Here is a 26,131-nt window from a genome sequence, read left to right as displayed (position 1 = left end):
TCCCTGGAGTGCATCTGTCACTTTTATTTTATTCTATCCAAGCACAAGCAGAGCACTTAAACTTACTAGAATCTTCCTTTTTGACATGTCAGACAGCACTTCTGAGATACCAGAAAGTGTGCAAGTGTTTACTTCTTTCTCCACACCAGTGGCAGTGTGCTTGTCAGAGGACCTTATGGAGAATAAACCACTCCAGACCAGGAAAATCCACCTCTCCTTTGACAAAAATCTCCCTGAGAAATAGAATCAGTGCATGCTGGTACTGTTAGCAACAGGGAGATCACCGGTTTGTGCAAGGGTGAATAGTCAGATTGGCTGGAGATCACTGTAAAGGGCAGACAATTTAATGCCAATCACACATGCTTTCTAGATTAGAATACTGATGAGCCCTAGTGAAAGGCCAACTGCATCTTCTTTTAGCAAAAATATTAAAATGCCCCCGTTTCCCCCACCTCCCTCTCCAGATTCTCCACAAGAATAAATTAAAACTTGGAGGTGTGGTTATTATCACAGAATAATTAGACCCCATGGGATTAGAGACACTCAACGTTTGTTAATGCCCCTGGGTTGTGATTATCTAATAATGATGATGCCTCTGTCATTGCTTAATTATTCTTCCCCTTTAAAATGTTCCTTCTGCAGTCAGAGCCCGTAGACTGCTCATTTTAGATAGAAATGCCACTGAGACCAGTGTCACATGGGCGACGTGATTGACTTACCCAGTTCTCCCCCATGCTCATGTTTATAATCCTCATTTCATAAGCTCCAGCATTACTATATTTGAATCAGTCCCCTTTTCCATAACACTTTTCATGAGTGTGTTTAGGAGAAAGGTCCGGGGCCTCCATCTCTTCATATCAGTTGATATTAGTGCTACACAAAGAGAACACACCTCGATCAATTGACCTTGAATATGTAAGATCATACCTGGCCAGAATCCCACATAACACCAGGGGAGTGACCAGAATCCTTGCTACATAAGAGCCACTCAGTCCTGTTTAAGAGGGTACTACAGCCAAACTAAGATGTTATAGACCAGGCCAAAGTTGGAAGCTTTGCACAGATTTTGTCCAAGACAACAAAGCTTTGTCCGATATCTTTAGTCTTTCTCTCAGGCCACCAGTTGTTCATCGTGTTTAGATATAGTTTACAAGACATAGTTCCAAACATAGTTGGGTTTTGCAACTAAAGATTAGAAAGCAAACAGAGAATGCAGCCTTAATCTGATTATCCTTAAATCCAGTGTTGTCTCTTAGCTTTATTATCCCTCTTGGATTAAGCAAGGGACAAAGGAATATTCTGTTTACACAAGAGATTTTGTGTAGTAAGCAAAGATTTTAAATTCAGATTGCTAAAATTAGAAATTTCTACCTTGGGTTTAATTTTTCTTTTTCTTTTGTCATGAACTCTAGTAATTTTTTTCTATTTCACTGACTGTGAAACTGAAGTATTAAAATATTTTTCTTTTTTTTTTTAACTGCTTTTACTCTCTTTGTATAATTTCTTTATATCCTTTCTTATGTTCTTCTACTATGATTTTATTTTCTGTTGCACATTGCTGAATCTAAGAGGGACTATCCAAAGTCAGAACCTCCTTTTGTTAGAGGTAGATCAGGTCCTGGAAATCTAGTGCATGCAATGTAGTTGTGGCAGCCTAGATTCAGTGGCATCTTCAGTGTCAATCTCTATTCCCTTAAACCAACCCAAGAACAGAAGCCTGTTCAGTTTTCTGCCAACACATCTTCATTCTTCAGGCTTCTTTCATTCTGCTTCAGTGTGACCTGACTTTTTCTACTTCGCTAATTCCCATAGAATAATTGAGGTTGGAAGGTCCCTCGGGAGGTCTGTAGTTCAGCCCCCTGCTCAAGCAGGGTCAGATGTGAGGTGAGATCAGGTTGCATGGAGCTTGATCCAATCAAGCCTTGAAAGCCTCCAAGGACATGGGTGGGGCAATCTGGGTAATCTGTTCCAGTGCTTGACAATCCTCACAGTACAAATGTTTTTACTCATATCTGAACTGAACCTCTCTTGTTTCAATTTGCCTCTCATCTTCCCACCATGTACTGCTGCTCTGTCTAGTGAATTACCTCCTTGTAAATCCTGGGAGGCTGCTTTAGGTTCACCTTCAGCATGTCTTCTCCAGTCTGAGCAAGCCCAGCTTGTACCAGGATAAGTGCTGGAGCCCTTGACCAACTTGCTTGCCTTCCACTGAACTCCTCCACCTGATCAATGTTTTCCTTGCAGCAAGGAGCCCAAATCTGAATGTAGTATTTAGATGCAAACTAACAAGCACTGAGTAAAGAGGAAATATCACCTGGATCTCCTGGCTCATCTGCTATTCCAACAGCCCAGGATGTTGTTTGCTTTCTTTGCTGCCAGCACATGCTGCTGGCTCATGGTCACCTCACACCAAGACCCCCCCAGGTCCTTTTCAGCAAAGCTTCTCCCCAGCCTATCAATGCCCTGCTGTGTTACTGAAAGGGATTATTCCTCCCCAGGTGCAGTAATTTAGATCTGTCCTTATTAAATTTCATAAGGCTCCCGTTGGCCAATTCTGCCCGTCTGCGTCCCTCTGAATAGCAGCCATTTAGTCAGCAGCAATTTAAGTCCCGTCCATTTTATCTGGCCCTTGAAGTCAATGAGCTCAGGAAGGCAGCAGAAAATCAGAAATATACCCAAATTCAGTACAAGAAAGAGGATTCTGGGCTCAGACAACCACCAATACAGATTTTATGGGCGTTTCTCCCAAAAGAGACTGTTTCCTCTGCAGCTTCTCATGCTTAAAGTCATAGAGATGCTAAACCTAAAATTTGTGGGCAGTATTGATCCCTGGTGCATTACTACATTGTCTTAACTGGAGCAAAGTAAGTGCTTTGAACAACGAGTTAGTTAAACTCTTCATTAAGTAAAACAACAAGAACTAAGTTGTGGTTCATGGGTGAGAGGTGATAAGCAAGTGGCTAATACCAGAGTAAACACTGAGCTTCCTGTTGTGCCGTGCATTCAGTACTGACAGGCAATTGTGGAGTGTACCCAAGAGCTGCCTAAAGGAAAGCTGTCAGCAGAGCTGACAGAGTTACCCTTGTGGATCTCTGTGTGGCAAATCCCAGCATAGTTAAGCTAGGCATCAATAGCATCTGGTAGTTGAGCTCATCTGCATGCTCTTTAGGGCAATTCATCCCAGCCTGAGACAGAAATCTAAAGGTAGGGTGTCTGAGTTGGAGGTGGAAATCTAAAGGTAGGGTGTTAGAGCTCTTTTAATCTCAGAGACATCAAAAAGAATAGTTTTGACTAGACTAGCTTAAACTAACAATGAGGCTGCCAAAGGTGGGGAAATTAATTCCATCCACAGTGTGCACAGCAAAGCCAAAGAAATATTTACACATCATTGCCTTTCCTAGATGCTGTTATCCTGAACCTAGTTTTCCAGCTGAGGTAAATCCAGATGATGTAAATCATCATGACTCTATTGACATAAGCGAGCCAAAAGAATGGCCAAAAGTTTCTATGCTAATACCAGTTGTTTTTCTAAGTTGGCATAGTTTTTAGGAATTGTGTTGAAATGTTATTTAAATTAAAAGGGAAATGACTCATTGCTAGTTTAGATTTCTGTTTAAAAAATTCTCTGACCTAAAAGGTGTTGTAACCTTGTACAGGCAGAAAAAAAATATTTTGAGGAGAATAGTTGAAAATGCCAACTCTTTCCAGCCTTAAAAATCTCTATGAATGCAACTTTACTAGTTAAATATCTGTATTGTGTAGAGCAACCACTCCAAATGAAAATGTGTTCTCTGTAACAAAGAGAGCTCTGTTAAAGAATATATTAACCAAAGGCCAAATCTCTTTATTCATAATGAAGCTGTTAGCAAAAATTTCATCAATTAAATGGAGGAAGCAAAGCAAGATCAAGTGGTTAGGGTGGGGATTGATTTGGGGGGTGTGTTGGGCAAAGGCTGCAGCCCTGGTCTGCTCCACCTCACAGCTTCTTAAAAATATCATTTCTAGATTTTGAAGTTTTCTAGATGTTTGTTAAAGTGGAGTTGAGTTTGGAAGAAGAAGGAGGAAGACTGTGAGACTGACAGAGAAATGTGGGAATAGAGGCGTCAGTGAAAAAGAAGCAGTAAAGTCTCTAACGGTAAAATAAACATTTTTAGCCTTCTCACCTTTCATGGCTGGAGATGCTAAAGTGTTCTGTAAGGTCTCTGTATGTGGCCTGGATGGAGAAGGCAACAGGTGACCCCCATGTGCTGTACCTGCAGGAAAGAGAGCAGATTTTTGTACAGGTTACTGGGCAACTCTTCACTCTTACAAGTCTAAACTGACCTCTTTAGACAATGCTGTTGATATTATTTTCACTTGTTAATAGATTTTTAAGGTCATGGGGGAATATGATGACTTCTTGTCAGAAGTCTTGCAGCAACAGCCAAAGGATTCAACCCAATAACTCCTGCTGATAGACTCCAAGCAACAGCCTTTTGAGAAAATCATCGGCTTATTCCAATGTCTGATGTTAGAGAGGAAAAAGTTCTTTTGAGTAGGCAAAAATCTTATCTATCATGTTCTCTTGTTTATCCAAGGCTTAAGATTGTGAGGTTATGATCAGTGCAGCTGGTGAAAAGAATCTCTGTTCTTCACCAAGTGTTGTATATTCAGCCAGCAAGCTGGATCTCCAGTCTGCTCAATCTCTCCCTTTAGCTTCAGATTAGCTGACTTAATACTGCCCCAGAAATGTGTCAGGGGCCTGGCATGTGTAGGTTTTAAGGAAGGAAAGGTCAAATTCCCAGTAAAGAGATAAACAATACACAGAATGTTGTGGATACAGAGTGTGCCATACTGAGTGACACCAGAAGTCCAAGTCATTTGCTTTTTTTTCCTGTTTCATTTTTCTCACTGTTGCACCAAGTGTGTGTGCACCAGTAGCATAGAGGGTGATTCCTGGTGGCACTACAGCTCTGTACATCAAGCTAAGTTCCTGGAGGCAGATGCCTACTGTTTATGAAGCAGCACTCTGAAGTGATTCAACTCAGAGCAGCAATGTTCTGGCTTGGAGGATGGAGGGAATTGTGAAATGTTTTCATTTATTTGGTGGCAGGGGAACCTGGTAGAAACCAATTTATAAATTCTATAGGTGTCCAATCTATTTTTGTTATCTGGACAACTAAAAGACGTAAATATTGAATAACAGTGTTCCAACAGTGAATTATTCTTCCTTTGCCATTACTCTGAGTACTCATGGAGCCCAAGAGTTTTGCTGACACAAGAGAGTTATACAAGTTCCCCCAAAGTAGTGTAGTCATCTGCTCTTACCACAAGGAATGTGATTTTTCTTCTGCCCCTTTGGTTCAGTATATGCTACGTTGTTTTAGTTGAAAGGAATGAGAAAAGGGCAAAGGACAGGATAAGCATAGTCCTTGTCTCTAGATGGATTTCAACTTATTCTGGGAGCACATGAGGTAAAACACTCGGCTGGTCTAAGCCTTCACACATCTTGTAGGATCTTTTAACTTTTGTTTCATCTCCCTTTAATATTTGAGGGGACAAGGCATATCATTGCTTCATCTATTGGTTTTATACAGCATTTTGTGAGAAATTTTCACCTCTCTTAACATCTTGGACCTTCTATGGCCCTTTATGATAGTCTTTTAGCTCAGCACTGTGTTAATCTTCAGTCAACTAGTGCAGACTCTCAGGAAGCCTCATGCAGAAGGTGCTGGATCTGTCCAAGCACCCTGACAAAAGGTGCTTCCTACCTTTCTCTTCACCCCCTGTTCAATAAGATAATAGAAGCCACACAGTTTGTTCATTTATTTTCTTCTCAAAGAAATAATAAGCCAAAGGAGAAAAAGCATTGTTCCGCTGGATCTGTGAGGCAGATCACTGCTAAGCAGAAGAAATAGCCACAACAACAAAACACTGATTTCTGAGGTGCTTCAGTGCTCCAGCTAGTGTTTTACAGTGACTATGTGCCAAGTCATTATTTAGGCAAACTAGATAATCTGCATTGAAGCTTCAAATGGAAGAAGCACTGAGGCACCTGCTCTGTATTTGTCTGATGGAATAAACTTAATGCAAATAAAAGAAGAAAAGATATGTTGGCCCCAGATACTGACCATCCCTGTAGCATGTGTTTGGGCAGTCAGACTGTGATAAGAGCCACCACAGTGCACTGTGGGCTGCACAAGAGGGAAGGATTCAAGCAGAGCTCTTTTTGTGTTCTCCAGCAGATGTGTTGACAATCCATAAGTGTATGGCTCATTCAAAGGAGATTTTTCCCCTAGCTTTAATGTCATTTTCAAGCAGTTTCCTAGCCTCCATTTCTCTCATTGCTTAAATATATGTGTTTTCTCCAGAGAAAATGGTAATAATGCTCTGAAACAGAACATTTAGTCCAGTCAAAATGTAGTCCATTCAAAACCAAGCAGATCCTTCAGATTTGAGGTTTATGTGCTTCTTTTAAGTTGTTTGCTAATGAACATTATCAGAAACACAGAGCAGTGCTGGTCACAGGGAATTCACTTTGGGTTTTTTCCTCTCTTCTCTGTTGGTGCCCACATTTTCTAACAAAAGTGAAGGGTTTCTACTTGATTTTTATTACTTTTTTAATCAAAGACATTATTAGATTCTTATTGCTTTGTGGGAGAGATTGAATAATCAAAGCTGCTTCTATCTGCAGTGTATAAAATTATCTAAGTTAACATTGCAGATGCTAGGAGAGAAGGAATGCATAACAGAGTCTGGAAATCTCTTTACTCACACCAAGAATGTTCGTTGTACTTTGACGGCTCACGAGTGTGAAGACTTGTCTTTGATGGGTTTTAAGGTTGTAAAGGTGGGTTATTTGTAGGTTAGAGCTTCAAGGTTTTTACCCACAGAGTGAAAAGGTTGCCTCCTACTTTCCTTACTGGATCCTGTCAGCTCTAGAGACTTCACTTTTTTGAGGGTTCACTGAGTAATCTGATGTGTTTGACAGCCAAAAAGAGCATCACGATAAAAGTGGTTTTAACTATTTCATAACTAGGTAATGAATAAGTGTGGTGTAGACATGATGTTCCTCTGGTACATCATCAACAAAACCCTGACTTTAAATGTTTGCTTTTCAGAAGATAATGCAACTTCAGAACAGAACAGAAAAGAAAGTAGGTTTTTATGATTGATGTACTAAAGTAGGGCTCAGGAGACAAGCTGAAAACCTAATTGTTTCTGCAACTTTTATGAGTGTGATTCATCTGGTGTAACTTTACCTACCTGTAAGTTAAGTGTTTAATTTACACTGGTTATTCAAGGCCCTTGTGTGAGAGAGAGACAGATATTTCTAGTTCATCGGACCTATACTAAATGATGATTCTTTCTAAGGTACTTTATTACTTCCCTGTGACAAGGGAATGAATATATTTCTCTTCCTAAACAAGTAACTTAGTTGGATTCATCCCACCCACCTTCATTAGTCCCTTGACACTGTAGCAGCAAGGACATTTTCTTCACCTTCTCCCCTCTGGTAGAGCTTTTGGGAATACATGTAGTATGATTGGGGTGCACATACATGACTAGCTATGTACAGAGGTCATGGATAGTAGTTACATTTTGTATTTGCCTGGTCATTCTTCTTTTTCTAAACTTCAGGTCTTTAAATGGAGTTCATACAGAGACCTAGAGCATAGTGTCTCACTTAGAATAATTAATTTTTCCCTTAGAACACTTCGGGCCCAGAACAGTAAGCTGTTGTCTGACAAAATTACTGTGATTAATTCTTGTTTTTGTAATGATGGACTCTGAAACGTGTCAAACTCCCAGCGGCCTGGTTAGCTGATCAGCTTGGGATGTTAGGTTGATTGACAAACTTTTGAGAAAGTGACTGATCCCATACTTACTGTTTCAGTATTATGTTTGCACATAGCACAATGCTGAATTTTGTGGTCTAGTATTTGCAGTTCTAGGCTCACCAACACTTTCCATGAACAATCATAATATCTTGAACAAGGTCGATCTATTGGTCTCATTTTCTTTTTGTCTTCTCCTTGCAAGTAGCCCTGTTGTTGTGCTCCACATTATTGTAAGCTGTTCTGTGATCAACTAAGTAAATAAAATATGGCCTTAATTTTGCCTTGCTTTTTCCTTTCAGTGGCTGCATCAACTGCTAATTCCACAGCTGGTGCGGCCATGAATTCTTTGACTTCTCTGGGTACTCTCCAAGGACTGGCTGGAGCCACTGTTGGACTGAATAATATTAATGCACTAGCAGGTACCGTAAACAGTGAGTATTTATTGCTGTGGTGGACAGCCTTCCCCAGTAATCATGCCACAAAAACTATCAATTGTAGAGTGATAATATGATTTTTAATCTATACACCAAATAAGGAGGTCAAGTTGATCCAGTTTCATTCACGGTACATATGAAGTTCTGGAGCCTTTTAGTTTCACATAGTTTGCTCTGCAAAGTGAAGTTCCTTGAGTCCCTGCACAAAGAATTCTTTTCTTGCAGTACATATGGAAAGTAAAAGAAATGTCACCAGGGATTTGGGTTATCTAGGTTATAGGAGAGACTCCGTTTTCATTGAGGGAGTCTGACAACAGGTGTATCACCCCAATGTGCAAATCGTCACTCAGAAATGTAGTGCTAAGAAAGACGTTTGCCTCGGAGGCAATCCTTTAAAATACCTGTAGGAATTACCAAATTGACTTGAGAGCAGCATGCTTTGAAAAATGAAGGCAAGTCTTTGGCTTTCAATTGGCAAGTATGAGAGAATGATACAGTCACCTGTAGTGCCAGAGCATGCACATCTATCCTATGACATCTTACACAAACCCTGGCATCTCCAGCTAAGCAGATGTCAGTAGTTCTTAGAACATTCTTCCTTGTTCTTAGCTCTGCTCAAGATTTTCCTGAAGAAGAAGGATTTATTTTTTTTATTGTTTCTGCTATGATGACTTCACCTTTGCCTGCAATGGAAGAGATTTGCCCAGCTGCATTTCCTCCCTCCCTTCTTTTTCTTTAGCTGCTGGTTGCTCCTTGCATTTCCTTTTGCAATGCAAGGAATCTATTTGGTCATTGCCAGTCCTTGACCTGTCATAATGTACCCTCAGGAATGGATGTCCTCCTCAGTATCTCTTGCTCACTCTGATGCTCTGCATGATGTCCTTTCTGTCACTGTGACTTGGCTGCTCACCCAATCTTTTTGTTCTGTGATCTCTGGTTGTCGTTGTTGGGAGCTGGGAAGGAAGGGGGCTTATGGATGTCCATGTAGCAATGTTGAGTGGTTGCATGGGGTCTTGTGTAAAACAGGACTTGCTTCTGGCAAGGACATGTGTATTTCACACAAACAACCTCTTTGTAAATACAACTCAAGAACAACTGAAGAAAAGTAAGTATTAGGTCCCAAAATGGCTGATGTTAGTTTCCTCTCTTAATATTACATTAGTCTCAAAGCAAGCCACTGGAAATGGCATGCATGAAAAGCTAACTTACCTCCTCTCCTCTCATGAGCTCTCCTACTATGAGAGCTACCCTGTCATGACTAAGAGATCATTTAATGTCCTTTCCTGGTAAAAAGTCATTGTGCTTTACTTGGTTTATAAGAAGTCACAATATCAAAAGCTAAATATGGCATCCCATTCCTTCCCTCCCACAAGTACTAAGAGCCCAGGCACACTGGAGCACTCCAGCATAATGTCTCCCTTCATCAAGACCGAGCAAGAGTGATTCACCTGTGAGCTCTTTGCGTGGAAATCCTTCTGTTGCACTCCTCTGAACACTCCTTGCTAGGCTGCAAGCAAAGAGTTTACATTTTCTCAGAAAGTATTTTGAGGTCATGTGTGTGCAAACTTATCTACATGTGTCATTTGAAGTATTAATGATGTATTCACAATCTAGTACCAAATTTCAGCTTGTTTTAAGTCACCATTATTTCCATGGACTTGTACCAACAGTGACAAATCTTCTTCGTGATGTTTTTATGGACATGTGTATAGCACTTACAAAATGTATGTGGGTATGTCTGTCTATGTATATACATACATGAGAGAGAGCTAAAGAGGGGAAACTGCTTCCCTACAACACAACTCAGCATCATGGCACTGTTTCTTTCCAAAGGGTGACACTGATTATCACTAATGACAGTGAAACATTGTTTAAATTGCAACCACCTCCCCTGTCTATTTTAATGACAGTCTGGGGCTTTTCCTAGTGACCATGTCTGATCCAGTTGTTCACACTCAAACCTGCCTGGGAGTTTGCCTTCAGGAAACCTCATGTTCAGTAAGATGCTTCACACTGACATGGCTTATGCAATGGTCACAAGCACTCCAGTAAAAACACTCATTGGCCATGGATGTTCCTGAAGTAATTGTGCAGAGAAGTTGGAATTGAGTGACATGCTTCTAATTGGGGAATTAAAATCCAAAGCACAAGTCAAGCAGACCTTAGTGCAAAAATTACTCAGAAGGCAGCACTGGGCTTGAGCATCAATTTATATAGAGGTTGGAAGCTCTAGAGGTGTTCTTCTGTTGAAGCCATGTCCTGCTCTGCATGTGAGAATCACTTGGAGAGTATCTTCCATGCTGAACTCACCAGGAGACCTGTATTTGTTTTCTGGATCTTGTCTGGGTCCGTGAAAAAGAAACTGGGCTGTGGAGACTGATAGTATTCTCATTGTAGCGAGAAGCATTGTAGAAAGATGTCTAGAGGCCTTAAAAATTAAACAAAGTGGAGTATGGTAAGTTTAATTTTCTCTAAGGGTTTAGCAACAGTTGTACAAAAGTGTGGGGATTCACCCAGTCTTCCCTCAGTTGTTCTTAAAGCATCTAAAACCTTCAGTGGCAAAACATTAGACTGTCTGCCTTGGGCATATAAATTTAAGAATTGTAACTAACAAAAATAATTTAGAAAAATGAATAAAGAGGGAGGAAGAGATTCTTTGCAATTCAGAAAGGCCAGGATGCTGGACAGCTATAGCACAGTATTTCTGTGTGACCCCAGGGCAGTCACTTAGCCTTTCTGTCCCCATATTTGCATCTGTAAAACGGAGATAAAACTATTCATGACAGATTTGAAGGTGCTTGGAAGGCACTTTGAGAGACCTTTGGACTTGCCAAGCATTGTTGCTTCTGTATTATGTAGAGAAACTTAGAAAAGTAGAAGGCCACAGATGAGAGGCTCCAAAAGGTTATTTCACAGAAGGGAAGAAGGGACCAGAGTTCAATGTCAGACTGAGGTGCATTGGTGGAGATAGTAAAGAGATGGCAGAGATATGTAACTGCAGCTGAGCCTTGTAGATTTCATAAAAATGCAAAAGGGAGAACAGAAAATAAACATTGAGAGGTTTCTGCAGTTCTGTTTGGCTCAGGAGGGAGGTGTATTGGGCACATGACTGTGGTAGCAGTAGCAGTGCCATGAGCCAGGCTGGCTGGCTGTTTGCTAGTCAGGAATGGCTTGGTGGGAAGGGGCTATTGATTGTAGGAGAAGGAAGGGGGAGGATGCTGCCCACTGCAACACAAAGCATGTTTATCTAATAGGCTGATGGCTCACGAAAGGTGATATGTTATCCTAATGCTACCTCTGTTACCAAGTTATTTCAACACTAATAAAAAGAGAGATACAAGCTCCTTTATCAGGAGCCTTTACTTTAACCAGACCTGTGTGTACACCCATGCAAGCAGCAACACAAACCTAAGTACAAAAACATCAGAGCAGATTAAGGTCAGGCTCAGAATCCAATTATTATTAGTAGTGGTATTTAATAGATGATATACATTGCATATTATAAAGTGGTTTTTATTGTTATTATTCTTGATATTATAACATTTTCAATGCTGCTCTATCACTCCCCCTCCTGAACTGGGCAGGGGAGAGAAAATATAAGAGGCTCATGGGTTGAGATAAGGGCAGGGAGAGATCATTCATGAACTCACATCATGGGCAGAACAGGTCTGATTTGGAGAAATTATAATTTATTCCCAATCAAATCAGGGTAAGATAATGAAAAATTAAACCAAATCTTTAAAAAGCTTTCTCCCCACCTGTACCTTCCTCCCAGGCTTAACTTTATTCCTGAATTCTCCACCTCCTCTCCCTCAGTAGTGCAGGAGGACAGGGAATAGGAGCTGCGGTCAGTTCACCACATGTTGTCTCTGCTGCTCCTTCCTCCTCAGGGGTTGGACTCCTGTCGTGGGTCCCTTTCCACAGGCTGCAGTTCTTCACAAATTTCCCCAGCGTGGGTCTCTTCCATGGGTGTTCCTTCAAGAACAGGCTGCTCCAGTGGGTTCCCTGCAGGGTCACAAGTCCAGACAGCAAAGCTGCTCCAGCATGGAGCAGGAGTGGTCCTCTCTCCACAGGTCCACAGGTCCTGCCAGGAGCATGGGCTTCCCACAGGGTCACAGCCTCCTTCAGGCATCCACCTGCTCTGGTATGGGGTCCTGCAGATAGATCTCTGCCCCACAATGGGCCTTCATGGGCTGGAAGGGGCCAGCCGGCCTCACTGGGATCTTCTCCATGGGCTGCAGGGAAATCTCTGCTCTGATGCCTGAAGAACCTCCTTCCTCTCCTCTTTCACTGACCTCGTTGTCTGCAGAACTGTTTCTCTTACATATCCCTTCTCTGGCTGCAGTTGCCATTGCACAGGGGGTTTTCCCATTTTTTAACAATGTTATCCCAGAGGTGCTACCACAGTTGCTGATGAGCTCAGTCCTGGCCAATGGTGACTCCTTCTTGAAGCCAGCTGGCATTGACTCTGTAGGACATAGGGGAGGCTTCTAGCAGATCAGAGAAACCTCCCCTGTGTCTCCCACCACTACCACACAAACCCAATACAGTTTTATAACTGGAACCATTATACAAGAGATCCCTGGGTCTCTTGAGCTCTGACAGATTTTTATTCAAAGCAGTGGCAGCCAGTATCTCCCATCAGGATACAGTGGTGCTCTGAAGTGGGGTAGAGAGGAAAGAAATCTTCAAAGTGTGAGACATTTTATTAAGGAAAGGCTAAGAATATCACATCTCTGTCAAGTGTTTAGTCACACAAATTATAGTAATATCAAAAGGTATAATTTATGCAGTACAATTCTCTTAATTGGCACAGACTCTGGTGGAGCCAGAAAGGTGCCACTTGAGCAATTGTCCTGATTATTGGAGACTCATAGGAATACACTTTTTGAATCTTCATAAGAGGTGGAAGGATACTGGGGTCAGCATCTTTATCCTCCTCTGTCAATGCAGAATAATTCCCTGCAGTATTCTTCCTACCTCTAAATTGCTTGTGTGATAAGGTTTATGCCATCTTCCTTGAGGATTGTTTCCCAGTCTAATAGATTTCATTGTTAATTTATTGTAAAATGTCCTCTGCTTAATTTCTCCACTTTTTGCCAATTTACACACCAGCCCTTATTACTGCTGTGAAATTAAGTCCTTTCTTTCTCTTCACTCTTCCTGGCTTTGGGGTCTTAATATGGCTTTACCAATCATCTCTTCTCCCGTCATTTCACCAACCAAAACACTACACAGTCAATGTCGAAGAAATGATTGCTGGTGATTCTGGGTGCCCCATTTTTCTAGTGACTGTCCCTTAAGGGGCCTGATTAAGCCTTCTAAGTGGTTTGTGAGCTGTTCACCTAGAACCTGGGGAGCATGGGATGGCTAGTTGTGCAGAAAATATGGCTTGACTCTCATTCCTGATGGACACACTGCTCAGGTTGACACAAGTTGGGTGTGTGGAAGTTGAGAGGGCTCTGAACTCTACCACACTTTTAACTTGCAAAGAGACTGTAGCTCTAGCAAAAAATTATGGAATTTCTGAAAGAAATGTTGACACTGTTAACTTCAACATAACTCATTTAGGAGCCATGCTGTGAAAGAGAAGCAGTGGAGACAGGCTGTAGCCCAGGAGTTTGCCCACCATCACATCAGAGTAGTACAACTCCTTATGCAGACCACACCGTTTGCACAGATGAGGGATGCCATTTTCTGCACAGTTAGCAGTCCTGTCTTAAATTTGCCCTTTAACAGCCATCCCAGTTAAATTGCTGTGTTATTTATCAGGATGTAAAATTGCTTTAAGAAAAAAAGAGAAAAAAAACAACCAAAGCAAGTCAGCTTCCCATGAGAATAAAGACATTGCTAGAAACAAATGCTTTTGTTTGTTTCATGAAAGATGTCTAGTCTGGATGAAGCATTTTTAGTCACTCTGTATGTGCTGCTGTTCATTTCCTGTGGAGTAACTGGAGGAGGAGGGTGGAAGCACTGAGCACCGCAGTCCATCTTCCTACCACAAGCCTAAGGAGCAAAGCCCATAATTGTACAGAGGGTTCTCATTGAATCATTGATGCTGGAAAAAAACCTTTAAGAAGCTGTTTTAAAATGCAGTTAATCAGGGTTCTCTGCTCACTCTGTATAAGCAAAATGCTTCTGATATGGTGTGGGCATGGCCTGTCTCTGAAGCCCCTGGTCAGAGAATGGGTTTTCTTGCTGAATGCTTTCCCCAGTGACCAACTTGCAAGGGTACAGGTCAAACAGGTCCTACTCTCCAGCCTCAGACACCCATGGCAGGAGCACAAGTGTCGAGGAGGGTGAGCAGAGAGACTCCCAGGAGCACCAAGCTGTAGTACTTGCCAGTAGCACACTGCATGCGAGTCCGTTTGACTGTGCAACCCTTGTGCTCAAGTGACCCCAGCGCCAAACTTGTGTTTCTTTGTTTTCAGTCCCATTTGGTGAAAGTGCCGAGCTGCATGCGCCGCTGTCGTTGTCAGTGTCGTATAATACCGACGACTTTCGGAAAGCACTAATGAACAAGTGCAATTTCTTTTCTCTATTGTTGGGTTTTTTGTAAAGTTGCTCAAATGCTCTCAGGTATGGCGGCCCTGAACGGAGGACTCGGCGCAACAGGCTTGACGAATGGTACGGCCGGCACGATGGACGCGCTCACCCAGGCCTACTCAGGGATCCAGCAGTACGCTGCCGCCGCGCTGCCCACCCTGTACAGCCAGAGCTTGCTGCAGCAGCAAAGCGCCGCGGGCAGCCAGAAGGAAGGTAAGTGCCCACACCAGCAAACCCCCTCAGCCAAACAAACAGGTGTCATGGGTTCGTTCCTTCGTGAAGTCCTAATGAAAGACATCAAGAAGTCTAATCTATGAGTTGCTTTTCCAGTTTTCTCCTTGTGTAATCTTGTTGCCTTCTTTAACCTCTAACGTATTTCACTTTTTAACCATTTGTCTTTCAAGTTATGCTTTACCACCCATCCTTTATTATATTTACCAACTACCAACGTTTACCAACAACCATATGAAAGGGCACCGCTAACAAAAGTCATCCCTCTATGGAGGTGTTTTTTCTCTTCTGGTTTCCATTTTCTGTCGTAATTGAGTTAATCTGATTAAGTTTTGAGGCGTTGAGCTAATGACAAGATCCGTTTTCACTTTGAGTGGTTCTCTGCTTAATTGTGGGTCTTGTGGGGAAGCGACTAAGTGAGTGATTGCCCCCTCTCCCCATGCTAGCAGCAAATAAACCTCAGGAAGTTATTGCTAAGAATAAATGAATACTAATTACAAGGTGTTTAGGAAAATGAGGTTACCCTTTTCCCCTCTTCCGTTCCCCTGCACACTTCCCAGGCATTTTGGGGGGTTGTTTCTGTTTGCATTGCTTTTTCCCCATCCTAATTTCCATTTAATTCTAGAAAGACAGGAAAGTACTGCATGCTTTCTAAGACTCTATCTGTGTTGTCACTACTGTTCTTGCCAAGGATAAGTTTTGGAAATAAACCTAGTATAATATCCTTAAGAGAAATCTTTCTTAATCCTCTTTTAAAATAGTACCTTGTACTGTTGTGGGATGTGTTTCCTAGGAAGCCAAATTTGGCATTCCCCCAGCTGGTTATTGTATAGGCACATGGGAGTTAAAGTGTATATTTTCTCTGTCTTTAGTTCATTTGCTGCTAACATCCTGGATTATCTAAAATGAAAGGATTTTTTAAATAATTTTTCCTTATTTTTATGTTTTCTGCATTTCTCTCTCATCTCAAGCACTTTGCTCAGTGACAATAGACTATTTGACACCAGAAAAATATTTGGTGTCATCACAAGATACATAGTGAAGGACAGTTTGATTTTTTTCTGTTTAGAAACATTAAAATCAACTTTAGGCTTATTTTTTCTTATTATGAATTGGCATTTTTTGTTATATCTCATGTATCTGTTAGTGAGGGGTTAAGTTAAAAGAAGTAAATTCCATCACTGAATATTGACAACGTTTTGTCTCTTGTCATGATTTCTGATGGAATGGTGAAGAATCTTGAGTGGTTGAGGATAAACAAGTACCAGAAAAAATGATATATAAATATTAAATGCCGAAGCACAGTGAACTGCCTTGTGCATATGCTTTTAAATGTTGTTTAATAAAGTTTTTTCTTGCTATTTTAAGGAATATTATTTTCTGAAAATTTACTTGTGCTGAGAAGAAAAGTTCCAGGTGGCAATTTTTTAATCTTTTTTTTCTTTCCATCTCCCAAAAAAGTCATGCTTTTTTTTCCTCCCTATTAATTTATCCCCTTCTTTTGGGCAAACATTGCAACCTTGTCCTTCAGGCTGAGAGAGAGTAGCCAGCCTGGGTTCTTCTGCATGGGAGAGGTGCAGCTTCATGGCTCTGTTTTAGAAGGAGCTCCATAAATCCGATGTGTTCTTTCCTCTTCCTCTGCAGAAAACCAAGGCCATCACATCTGAGGTACACTTAGGTTCCATTAAGCAAGGGAATACTTAATCAGGTTATTGTAGATGTGCTTATACCAGAAATATTTGTTCTCTTTGTGTACCACTTACTCTCCTGGAGCCTGCATGGGGAGGCCACACGTCTGGCTACATCATATATCATCTTCTTCCTGGCATCCATTGCTTGTTTCCAGTATGTTACTGGAAAGGGGAAATTCAACCAGGGTGAAAATAACCTGTTAGTGCTAAGATAAATGTTTTAACCAATAACATTAAGAATGTGTATCTCAAATTTTGTCTGCAAGAAAAATATTCAAACACCTTTGAGTCTGCACCTTTGTTTGCAAACTCAGCTCAGTCTAAAGCCACTTTAATTTCAACCCAACTACTTTATTTTAAACATCTCTAAATTACTTACTTTACAAAGTTTCTTTCAGGAGACAGAGATTTCTATGGGGAATTTGTATTTAAAAAAAAACACCCAACCTTATTTTGAAATGAGTCAGTGCAAATTTAATTCTGCCTTTCTCTCCTTGACATCACTGACTTCCAAGTCACAAGGTGTGCTTTGTCTCATCCTTTTTATTCCCATCTCCAACATTTTCTCGCCCTTTGAGTTTAAATCTGTGATACTCAAATCTGAGCTCAGCTCATTCCATTTCCATAAGTTTCTGCAACTGGAATTAAACCAACAAACCCATGCAGGTGTTTGAGGCAGCAAGGAGAACTCCTTGTGCAGTTCTTGGGGTATTTTGAGTGAGCAATACATTTTGTACCTGTTTTCCTAACCCTAATTAAACTGAAAAGCACTCATATGCATTGAAGAAAGAGGCTGAATGTAACTACTTTTGTAGTAGAGCAATGAAATAAACACTTTTCACAGTAAACACTTTTCAAGATAGGATGCTCTAAAGAGCTGCATTTCAGCTGTCCTTTGATGATCCACTTGCTTTTGTTCCTTGGAAGTTGGAAAGTGAAATGCTTTCTGACCATCACCTTCAGTAAGTATTATGGAAAAACAGATTAAATGTAGCACTTGTAAGAGCTGATTTCATATTGCTTTTTTTTGTTTTGTTTTGTTGTGTTTTGTTTTCCTAAAGGTCCAGAAGGGGCAAACCTCTTTATTTACCACCTCCCCCAGGAGTTTGGAGACCAGGACATTCTGCAGATGTTCATGCCTTTTGGAAATGTTATCTCTGCTAAAGTCTTCATTGACAAACAGACCAATCTGAGCAAGTGCTTTGGTATGTCAGATTTAATAAATGAAATAGTAAAAACCACATGCACTATACTGAAAAGGGGCCAGGAAAGAAAATTAACAGCAATGTGAGAAATGTCATACTGGAAACTTGTTCCAAAAATAATGGACTGTTAATCCTCAAATGAGCAGGAAGATGCACAGACAAACTACTTCTAACTAAAAATTGGATAGGAAAAAAAACAATAATAATCTTCCAGTCTGACATCTCGCATGAATGTGTCAAGTACATGAAACTAATTACACCCTATGTGGGGGAATGTCATTTAGTATAGTATTAAACTGCCTTATTATGGATACCTAATTATTCTCTATTGTATAGCTGAGCCACTTAAAAATGCTCTATGTTTAACCCATTACTTCTACATTACAGGAATTTCTTTCTTCTGCGTTAGGTACAAGATTTTGCAATTAGTGACTGAATGGTGTGTACACGTAGTTCAGAATGCCTTACAGGCAGTTGATGTCTAGATCTGCAGCTCCAGCTGTTGTGGACAGGCTCCAGTGGATTAGGGAAGGTGACATCTTCCCTTACCTTAGGGCAGGGATGAAGGGAGCCTCACAAGACGAGCGTCAAATTCCCAGAGAATACTTTGAGCTGTCAGAAAATTAGATCACAGCAGAGAAGAAGATGATACGTTGGTATAAAAATAGTTATAGGGTTGATTAAGAGGGCTGATGTCTTTTGAATAGCATAGATGCACCAGTTCAGTGCTTTGATGGAGTGGTGTAGAGAATGTAGGCGAGTGGCAATCTGTTAGTGCGTTGGTCTAATAACTGTGGTCTTATACAAGACACAGGGAGGGTTTAGAAGGAGGAAAAAATCTCTTAAGGATAAGTTTTGTGAGGTTTGACCTAAAATAATGGAGCTTTCGTGAGAGGGACAATTCTTTCCCAGAGTAAAGGAACACAGTTTTATATATGACAAAAGAGTAACCAGTTCAGACAACCTCTTAGTTTCCAAAACTCCTTTAAACCACCAGTGTTGCTCTTTGTCCAGCACCTTCCCTTAATTCTGAAGTGTCCTCTTTTGCAGTGTCCCCATTAACCATAATGATTTCTTAGCTAGCATAACTTCACTTTTTTTGAAGATCTAGGTTTTGTTAAAATCTGTCTCTCCTAGGGCCATCCAAGGGCCTCACAGCAATTGGTCTTTAACCCATCTTGAAAGGGTTTGAATACAGCTAAACAGGTAGTACTCAAACACGAGGAGAATTCATCAAGTTACTCAAAAATACCTATTGCACCAGAATACCTTGTCACTATCTGAGTGTTTTGCACCTGAAGATGAGCCCTTAGTACAATTGTGGTGACTGCTGAATGAATGTAAATCAGTTTGGGCAGGTGGCTCAGTTCATCAGCTCACTTGCCACACTTGGTTTTTGCAGGTTTCCTTTTACTCTTTGATTACCTACTTAGATGTTTGTCCGGATTTTTGGGACACAATTACCTAATTTAGAGTGATGCACCATTATCTTCTTTGTGGGAAAATGGAGGTGTCAACATCCAATGGATGGAGGAATCCTCTGTCTTTTTGGTTTTAGGCAGCTTTCACTGATGTTTCCATTTCTCATTCCTCCTTCCCCAATATTCTGCCACCAGAGAGATAGTTCTGCTTTAACAGGTAGTAAAGTGGCAGAGGAAGTTGAGGTTTTGTGATTCAATAGGTGACTAATTGGTGATGCTGCTAATCACAGGCAAAACCAGAATTAATCCTGCTAGTTCAACATCCTGACATACTCAGTATGTAATTCCTCAGCTTTATTAGCCAGAACCGTCTATTTGTTGCTTTGGTCCCATATTTGTGTTTTAAAAAGCTGTGTATTTTCTTCTCTGTCCTGCCACCCAAAACCTAGGACAATAGTGCAGCTGAAGAACCCATTTCTCTCCTGTGTCATTAATGGTCATTGCTCTTGGGTTTGTTTTTTATTTGTTGGTTTTGTTTGGTGTTTTTCCCCTTGTAATAATAATCATAGCAGTAGTGGTTTGCACATGCTTAATACTTTCTACTCTGGAGTTTCCAATCTCCTGCTCAAAGGAGGAGGAAGTCAAATTATAGAGGAGAACAGGTTGAACATCCAAAAGGGGTAAAGATTGTCCAAGTCTGTCCACTGACAGAACTAGAAAGGGAAGGTGCATTCTGAGCGAGTCACAGGGTAGTGATATGCAGTGATGACCTTTTATGTAACACTGCTTCTCAAAATGAACAATTACTTTCTTGTTTTTTGGCAGAAAATAGACTTTGGCGTTTTTTGCTTTCTTGTCCACCTCAAACTGAATGCGCAAAGGATTAAGTGGCGATGAGGATGACAGGACAGTCTGTTTACATCTGGAAGTGTTCTTCCATGAGTTGATTCTGCAGACAAAGGGTTTCGCTCTTGCCTTTCAGAAGTCTTAGAATAAGAGAAATAAGCTATGTAGATATAAGGCAGGGGAGGGGACACCCAGTGACAGCAGGGCATAAGTGCTGTCTGCTTCATAGCAAAATTGCTACTTGAATGATTAAAAATATTTATCCTGATTCTAGACATACCCAGAGATCTAAAATAAAAATCAGAATTGTCATGACAGGGTCTTTGAGAATTGATAAGAAACATCATCCCAACCTCATCTAACCTGTGGTTTCAAATTCAGACAAAAAATGATGAATGGATGCAATCAGAAAAATACAAATAAAGAGAAAGAATGTCAGATTCCTCCCTAAGCTTTATGAATTAAGGTTCTCGATAAGGAAGAGGATGAGAGTGTAACAGGATAATGTAGATATCACATTCTGTATAAGGAGACAAATTGTGAATCAGAATAACAATGGAATGATACAGGCTGATGCCACTGATCTGGCACAGAAGTTGTATTTGAATTGGTGTCTGAGTCAAGGAAACTGTACAGGGTCATAGAATGAGGTGATCTGTCTCACCTCCCTGGAAGGTAAGCACAGCCTGAGCTGATTGTTCTGTCATCAGTGGAGGTGTCTAAATTGGTGACATGAATGGTGGGTGGAAAAGCTACTTGTGGGTGTTCATCCTTCTCGTGGTTCACCATCCATAGATGCCATCTAAGTGACTAGTTTAGATCACTTGCTTAACTTCTGGGTGGATAACACGAGATAAGAAAAGGAACTAAGGTGATGAGAAGTTTATAGCAGTTGACTGAATGCACTTAAGAGAATAAAGTGAAGGTCAGGAAGCTGTAAAAGGAAATGCTGAATTGACAAGGTAAGGGTAGCTACGTCTCAGTTGTGGAGCTACCACCAACTCGTGGTAGTTCTCTTTTCTATCCCTGAGGGTATTCTAGAGATCAAGGCTGAGATCTGTGAGCTGATGGGAGGAGACACAGGACTGCAGAGCTAAGACAGTGATTGGAGTCATGTGAACAGATGGGATCTCCTAGAAGAAAATAGGGGAAGGGAAGGAAGGAAGGAAGAGTGATGAACTCCTCAGGATATGCAGTAACATTAACAGCAAATGATCCAGTAGAGAAAGTGAGGAAGTGACAAGAGCTACTAAAACCAAGGAAGGTATGGAGGAACACTTATTATCCGTTAAGGAGCTAATTAATAATCAACCACAGAACAACATGGATAGAGCATATTGACTTTGGCCTGGAGAAGGTCTGCAGAGATTTAAGTGAGGTGTTCTTGAGTGGAAGGAACAGAAGTTAGCCTGAGTTGTCAGAGAAGAGTCTAAAGTTAAACAGTTTGGTGAAGCTGATTTAAGGTGAAGCCATAGGGATGGTCTATGAAAGAGAGCAGCTGGACAAGGACCATATGACTTGATAAGAGGGGTTTTATTCTTTGCAACGGGGGAAGTGTAACATTCTGACTCTGCAATTGGAAGAGGGCAGCAGTGCAAGGTAAGCAAGGGCCATAAAAGAACAGGTTAATGTAATGGTAAAAGAGGTTATGAATCCAAAAAGTACACAGACACTAAGCTCAAATGAATAAAGCTGATGGAAGAGAGGCACTGAGAAGCCTGTATGTTTGGACTAAAGACAAAGCGTGTGGCATCCATTCTTTAGGAGTGAAGGGATACGTGTTAAGGAAAATTCAAGTGGAAAGAAGAGGGAGCATTTCAAAGCAGATGCATAACAGCAGGCTGAGAACAGTAGTAATTAGCTGGAGCCGAGGCAGAGCAGCAGTTAGGCAAGCTTTGCAATTACAAGTGGGAGGCCCAGATATGAAAATGAATTTTGAGCTTCAAGAATCAGGGAGATTTGAGTACATTATGAACAGAGCAGTTTTAGTCTCTCAGGGAAAAGAAAGCTGAGCCAGGCCAGCCATTCTGAATTACCCGGGCAAGCATTATCCCCCTAGTTAGTGCTCACAACTGAGGAGCAGAAGATCTGGAGTTCACATCAAGCCCTGCCATTGTCTTTATGATGCTGCTTAATTTTGATGCTTGTGTAGCCCTTTGGGGACCAAGAGGCTGAATTAACTAACATTTATGTACCTTGAGATCTTGAACTGGAAGGAGCTGTAAAAATGCAAACTATTAGTATTGCAGCTGTCCCAGTCCAAGCCCAAGGAGATGAATGTTCCATAGCACACATGAACTCACATCCAGGTGTGCCAATGGGTATAGGCAGTTTGGGGTTTGTGTCTGTAACCAGGCCTTCTGCTTCAGTTTCCCATCTGCAGCCTAGTAGTGCTTCCTAATAGACTGGGGGTATGTAGGTACTACACTGAAAAGTATCACAGTAGTAAATATCTTCAGTCTCGTAGGTAGGTAGGTAGGTAGGTAGGTAGGTAGATAGATAGATAGATAGATAGATAGATAGATAGATAGATAGATAGATAGATAGATAGATAGATAGATAGATAGATAACAGACTGGAAACTGCATTGCACCAAAACTGGCCAACTGCATCCCAGCTTGTAAAGAAATACTATGAAAGTAAAGGGGAAGGCAAAGGAAAGAGGATATGAAATGTGACGAAAGAACTAATTGAAAGTGAAGTAAATGTGTCAAAGAAATAGTAATAATAAAATCCTAACAAAATGCCTTGTGACATTTGTTCTAACCTCTAGTTCGCTTTCTCTCCCACCTCTGTTGTTTGTCTCCCAGGTTTTGTTAGCTATGACAATCCAGTCTCTGCACAAGCTGCTATCCAGGCTATGAACGGCTTTCAGATTGGCATGAAACGCTTGAAGGTTCAGCTGAAACGCTCCAAAAATGACAGCAAACCTTACTGATCTTAACCCCAGATGCTTACTGCTCTTATTTTAGCTTTCTTAGGGTAAGTCCCATGAGCAAACCTGTCCTCTGCAGGGGGGTTAAGAAAGAACATAGAGCCAACCTTCACCAAGAGACAGTTATTTTTACAGTTACCACTTCCATTTCCCCACTTGTCCTTATTACACTTGGCTCCCATTTCCTTGCCAAGTAATTACTGAGTTGTGTTACTGTATTTTGTTTTGCAGCATAATTTATCTCCTTTTTAAAACAAAAATAAACGTCTTGAAATTCAAAAACAGCACACACACACAAAAAAAAAAAATGTGCAATTTAACTCTGTGAACCCTGGTGCCATTAGCACACAATAAAAGTTGTTTTCTATGGATGGATCGTATTTTACCAGGGTGGCACCAGCAGTTTATAGGTTAAACAAAATGGCCTCATGCCAGTTGAAGCACTTATTTTGCAACAAAAATTGAAACAAGTCTTTCCACTACATCAACTTGTTTTTCGAGAAGATTTGATTTTTTTTTTTTATTTTCAGTTCAAACCAACGTATTGTTATATATTAGTCTGATTTTACACTGGTCGTCTTTATATTTCATTTTTTTAAGTTCTTGGTTTTTTTGGAAAGGATTAATGTAAAAAAAAAAAGATTTAGAGATCTGTTTCTAAAGCTACAGGGTTTAAAATAAAAAAAAATAAAATAAAATGAGTGACAATACTTGATGTTTCTTGAGAGATAAATTTAATAATAATAATAAAAAAAAAGAAAGCCACAGGCCTGTAAATTTTATTTGTAAAAAGCATTTCTATTTTTATACAAAATTTTTACTGCCTCAGAAATAATGGAATTTATTTATTGCCTATTGTTAACTTATTGGATACCTAAAGAGCAGCTCTCTATGCTAGCTAGATCCTTTGAAGTAGTCTCTAGAGTAATCGTGCCAAGAATGGGCATTTTTCACTGTTGAACCCTCCACCCTTTGCAGTTCATGCTTTTATCCTCCTGTTTGTATTTGTCTGGTTATTTTGTTCGTAGTTTCCATTACCTAGTTTAAAGTTTGGTTGTCTGACCTTCTCCTGCCCCTTCCCCGTACCTCTCTGTCACCTTGTAGAAACTGGTCCTTTCCTCTCCTCTCTCCCCAAAGAGGAATCCATTCTGACTCCTTTCTGATGGATTCTTTTGGGGTTCATTGTGCTCTTGTTGACAAGTATTGTAAGTTAATGCAAATGATGCGAACGGCTCCGTAGACTCTGCTGAGAAAAGATTTGCATTAGTTTTTCTCCTGCACCCATAAAAGTGATTTTGTTTGTGCTGCATAGATTCTGTGTAACTTTTTTTCCTCTTCCTTGTTTTTTCCCTAGACATCTCCATGCCCGTTAGCCCATCGTTTGCCTAGCATGTCCCTGTGGCGTCTCAAAAAAAAAAAAACAGTTTCATCGTCCCGTCATTGTTTCTGATGTCTTTCTGACCTCACATCATATTTGGTTCTCCTACTGACCTAGTTTGACCTTTGAAATTTGCATGTGACCTCATCTAGCTATGAATTCTGGGAAGTCAATGTGAAAAAACATTGCTGCATTCATGCAAGACTGAAATTTATTATTAGATAAATTAATGATAGGATTTAAAAACAACCTGTGGCAAAATGTTTTTTCTTTCTTTCCTTTTTTTTTGTTGGTTTTTTTCTTTTGGTTTTCGATTTTCTTCTTTCCTTTGAGTTGTTTTTTTTGTTTGTCTGTTTGGGTTTTTTTTGGTTTGGGGTTATTTTTTTTGGTTGGTTTTTGGTTTTGGTTTTTTCTTTTTTCATTTCGTAAAAAAAAAAATAAAAAAAAAAAACAGACTTGAAAGTATTATACAGGGATTGGCATTCTGCCTGGTCACTGGTGACAATAGCAATATGTGTCCAGAGGCACAGAATGTTGGTTTCTAACAGACTACTTCCAAAACAGTTTGAGAAATAAAACTGTCTGATTTTAAGTCTCTAGAGGTCTGTAATAGTTTTTACATTTTTCAGGCAGTGTAAAGTTTTTTGATAAGGCCATTTTAGGTGGCTCACTTTCTCATTAAAGTATATATATAGAACCACTTTTTGTAGATTAGTATAAGAAAATATTTACCCTGTTTTAGGGCAAATGCTACCTACTTGTGTCACCTTTTGCTGAACTGACTCACAGTTAGACAATCCATGGTTTAATGCACATGAAATTACCTATATTTTATACTGTTTCAATGTACAGAAGAAAGGTTACTGTAAAATGTGTTACGTTGGTGCTTCTGTGAATTAAGTTGTGGTTTCATCATGAGTCTTATGGTCTTAAGTGTTCTATGTTTATAAAAGACGAGTTGAAAATTGGTTTACTTGAACAACAAGAACAAAAACAAGATTCAAAAAAAAACACAAAAAAAAGTTGTTTGCTTATTAAAAAAAAATAAAAATTTCATGTGAAAAATGAAAAAATATTCCAGAATAAGTTTGTGTTGGCTTGTGACGCATTGATGTCATTTTTTTATTGTGAACAATTTAGATGTGTTTGTGTTCAGCAAAATGTGATCGGTTTTTCTTTTAAAGAAAAAAAAAATCAGTGAAACTATAGTGCCAAATTCCAAAGGTACTTTCTTCCTAGAGCTTCAGTGTGTTTCTTGTGTGAAGTAATTTGATAACATGGGTATTTTATTATGTGTTTTGTATAAATCCCTAATATTTAAAGAAAAAAAGAGGTTAAAAAGTTTGTTAACTTGCTATCCTGTGGTCTTGTTGCCTGAAATTGTTATTGTTTGTTATTTCTCTTTGATGTTTTTTGTAAAACATTGTATAAGTGCCCATGTTTCACTTTTTTAACCACTCTGCACACATCAATGCTGTGAAAGCAAACCTCACTATGTATTTTCTTCATATTGTATGGAAACCTCTAAGGTGAGAAAGTTTTGAACTTTTAACCCTTTCCACCCAGAGCTGTCTTGAGTGTTAATACCTTTTATACATTCACCATTTTGCTGTTTATTTTTATA

The 26,131-nt window shown here is 40.2% G+C and overlaps 1 protein-coding gene across 1 annotated transcript in view; it reads left to right on the top strand.

The window, feature by feature from the left end:
* The window catches only part of CELF2 (CUGBP, Elav-like family member 2), a gene marked incomplete at its 5' end in the record, with an annotated part of 69,155 nt that extends 44,612 nt beyond the window's left edge, over positions 1-24,543 (top strand). The window contains 4 exons of the mRNA XM_009073943.1: positions 8,120-8,239; positions 14,834-15,013; positions 17,784-17,927; positions 23,005-24,543. Of these exons, the coding sequence (XP_009072191.1) occupies positions 8,120-8,239; positions 14,834-15,013; positions 17,784-17,927; positions 23,005-23,132 (572 nt within the window). The remainder of the gene's footprint in view (positions 1-8,119; positions 8,240-14,833; positions 15,014-17,783; positions 17,928-23,004) is intronic.
* Positions 24,544-26,131: the final 1,588 nt, after the last annotated feature.

This window comes from Acanthisitta chloris, unplaced genomic scaffold, assembly GCF_000695815.1.
Source record: "Acanthisitta chloris isolate BGI_N310 unplaced genomic scaffold, ASM69581v1 scaffold2190, whole genome shotgun sequence".
In the NCBI taxonomy this organism is placed as follows: Eukaryota; Metazoa; Chordata; class Aves; order Passeriformes; family Acanthisittidae; genus Acanthisitta; species Acanthisitta chloris.
The sequence above is the reverse complement of the archived record's forward strand: the minus strand, read 5'-3'. Positions and strand labels throughout refer to the sequence as shown.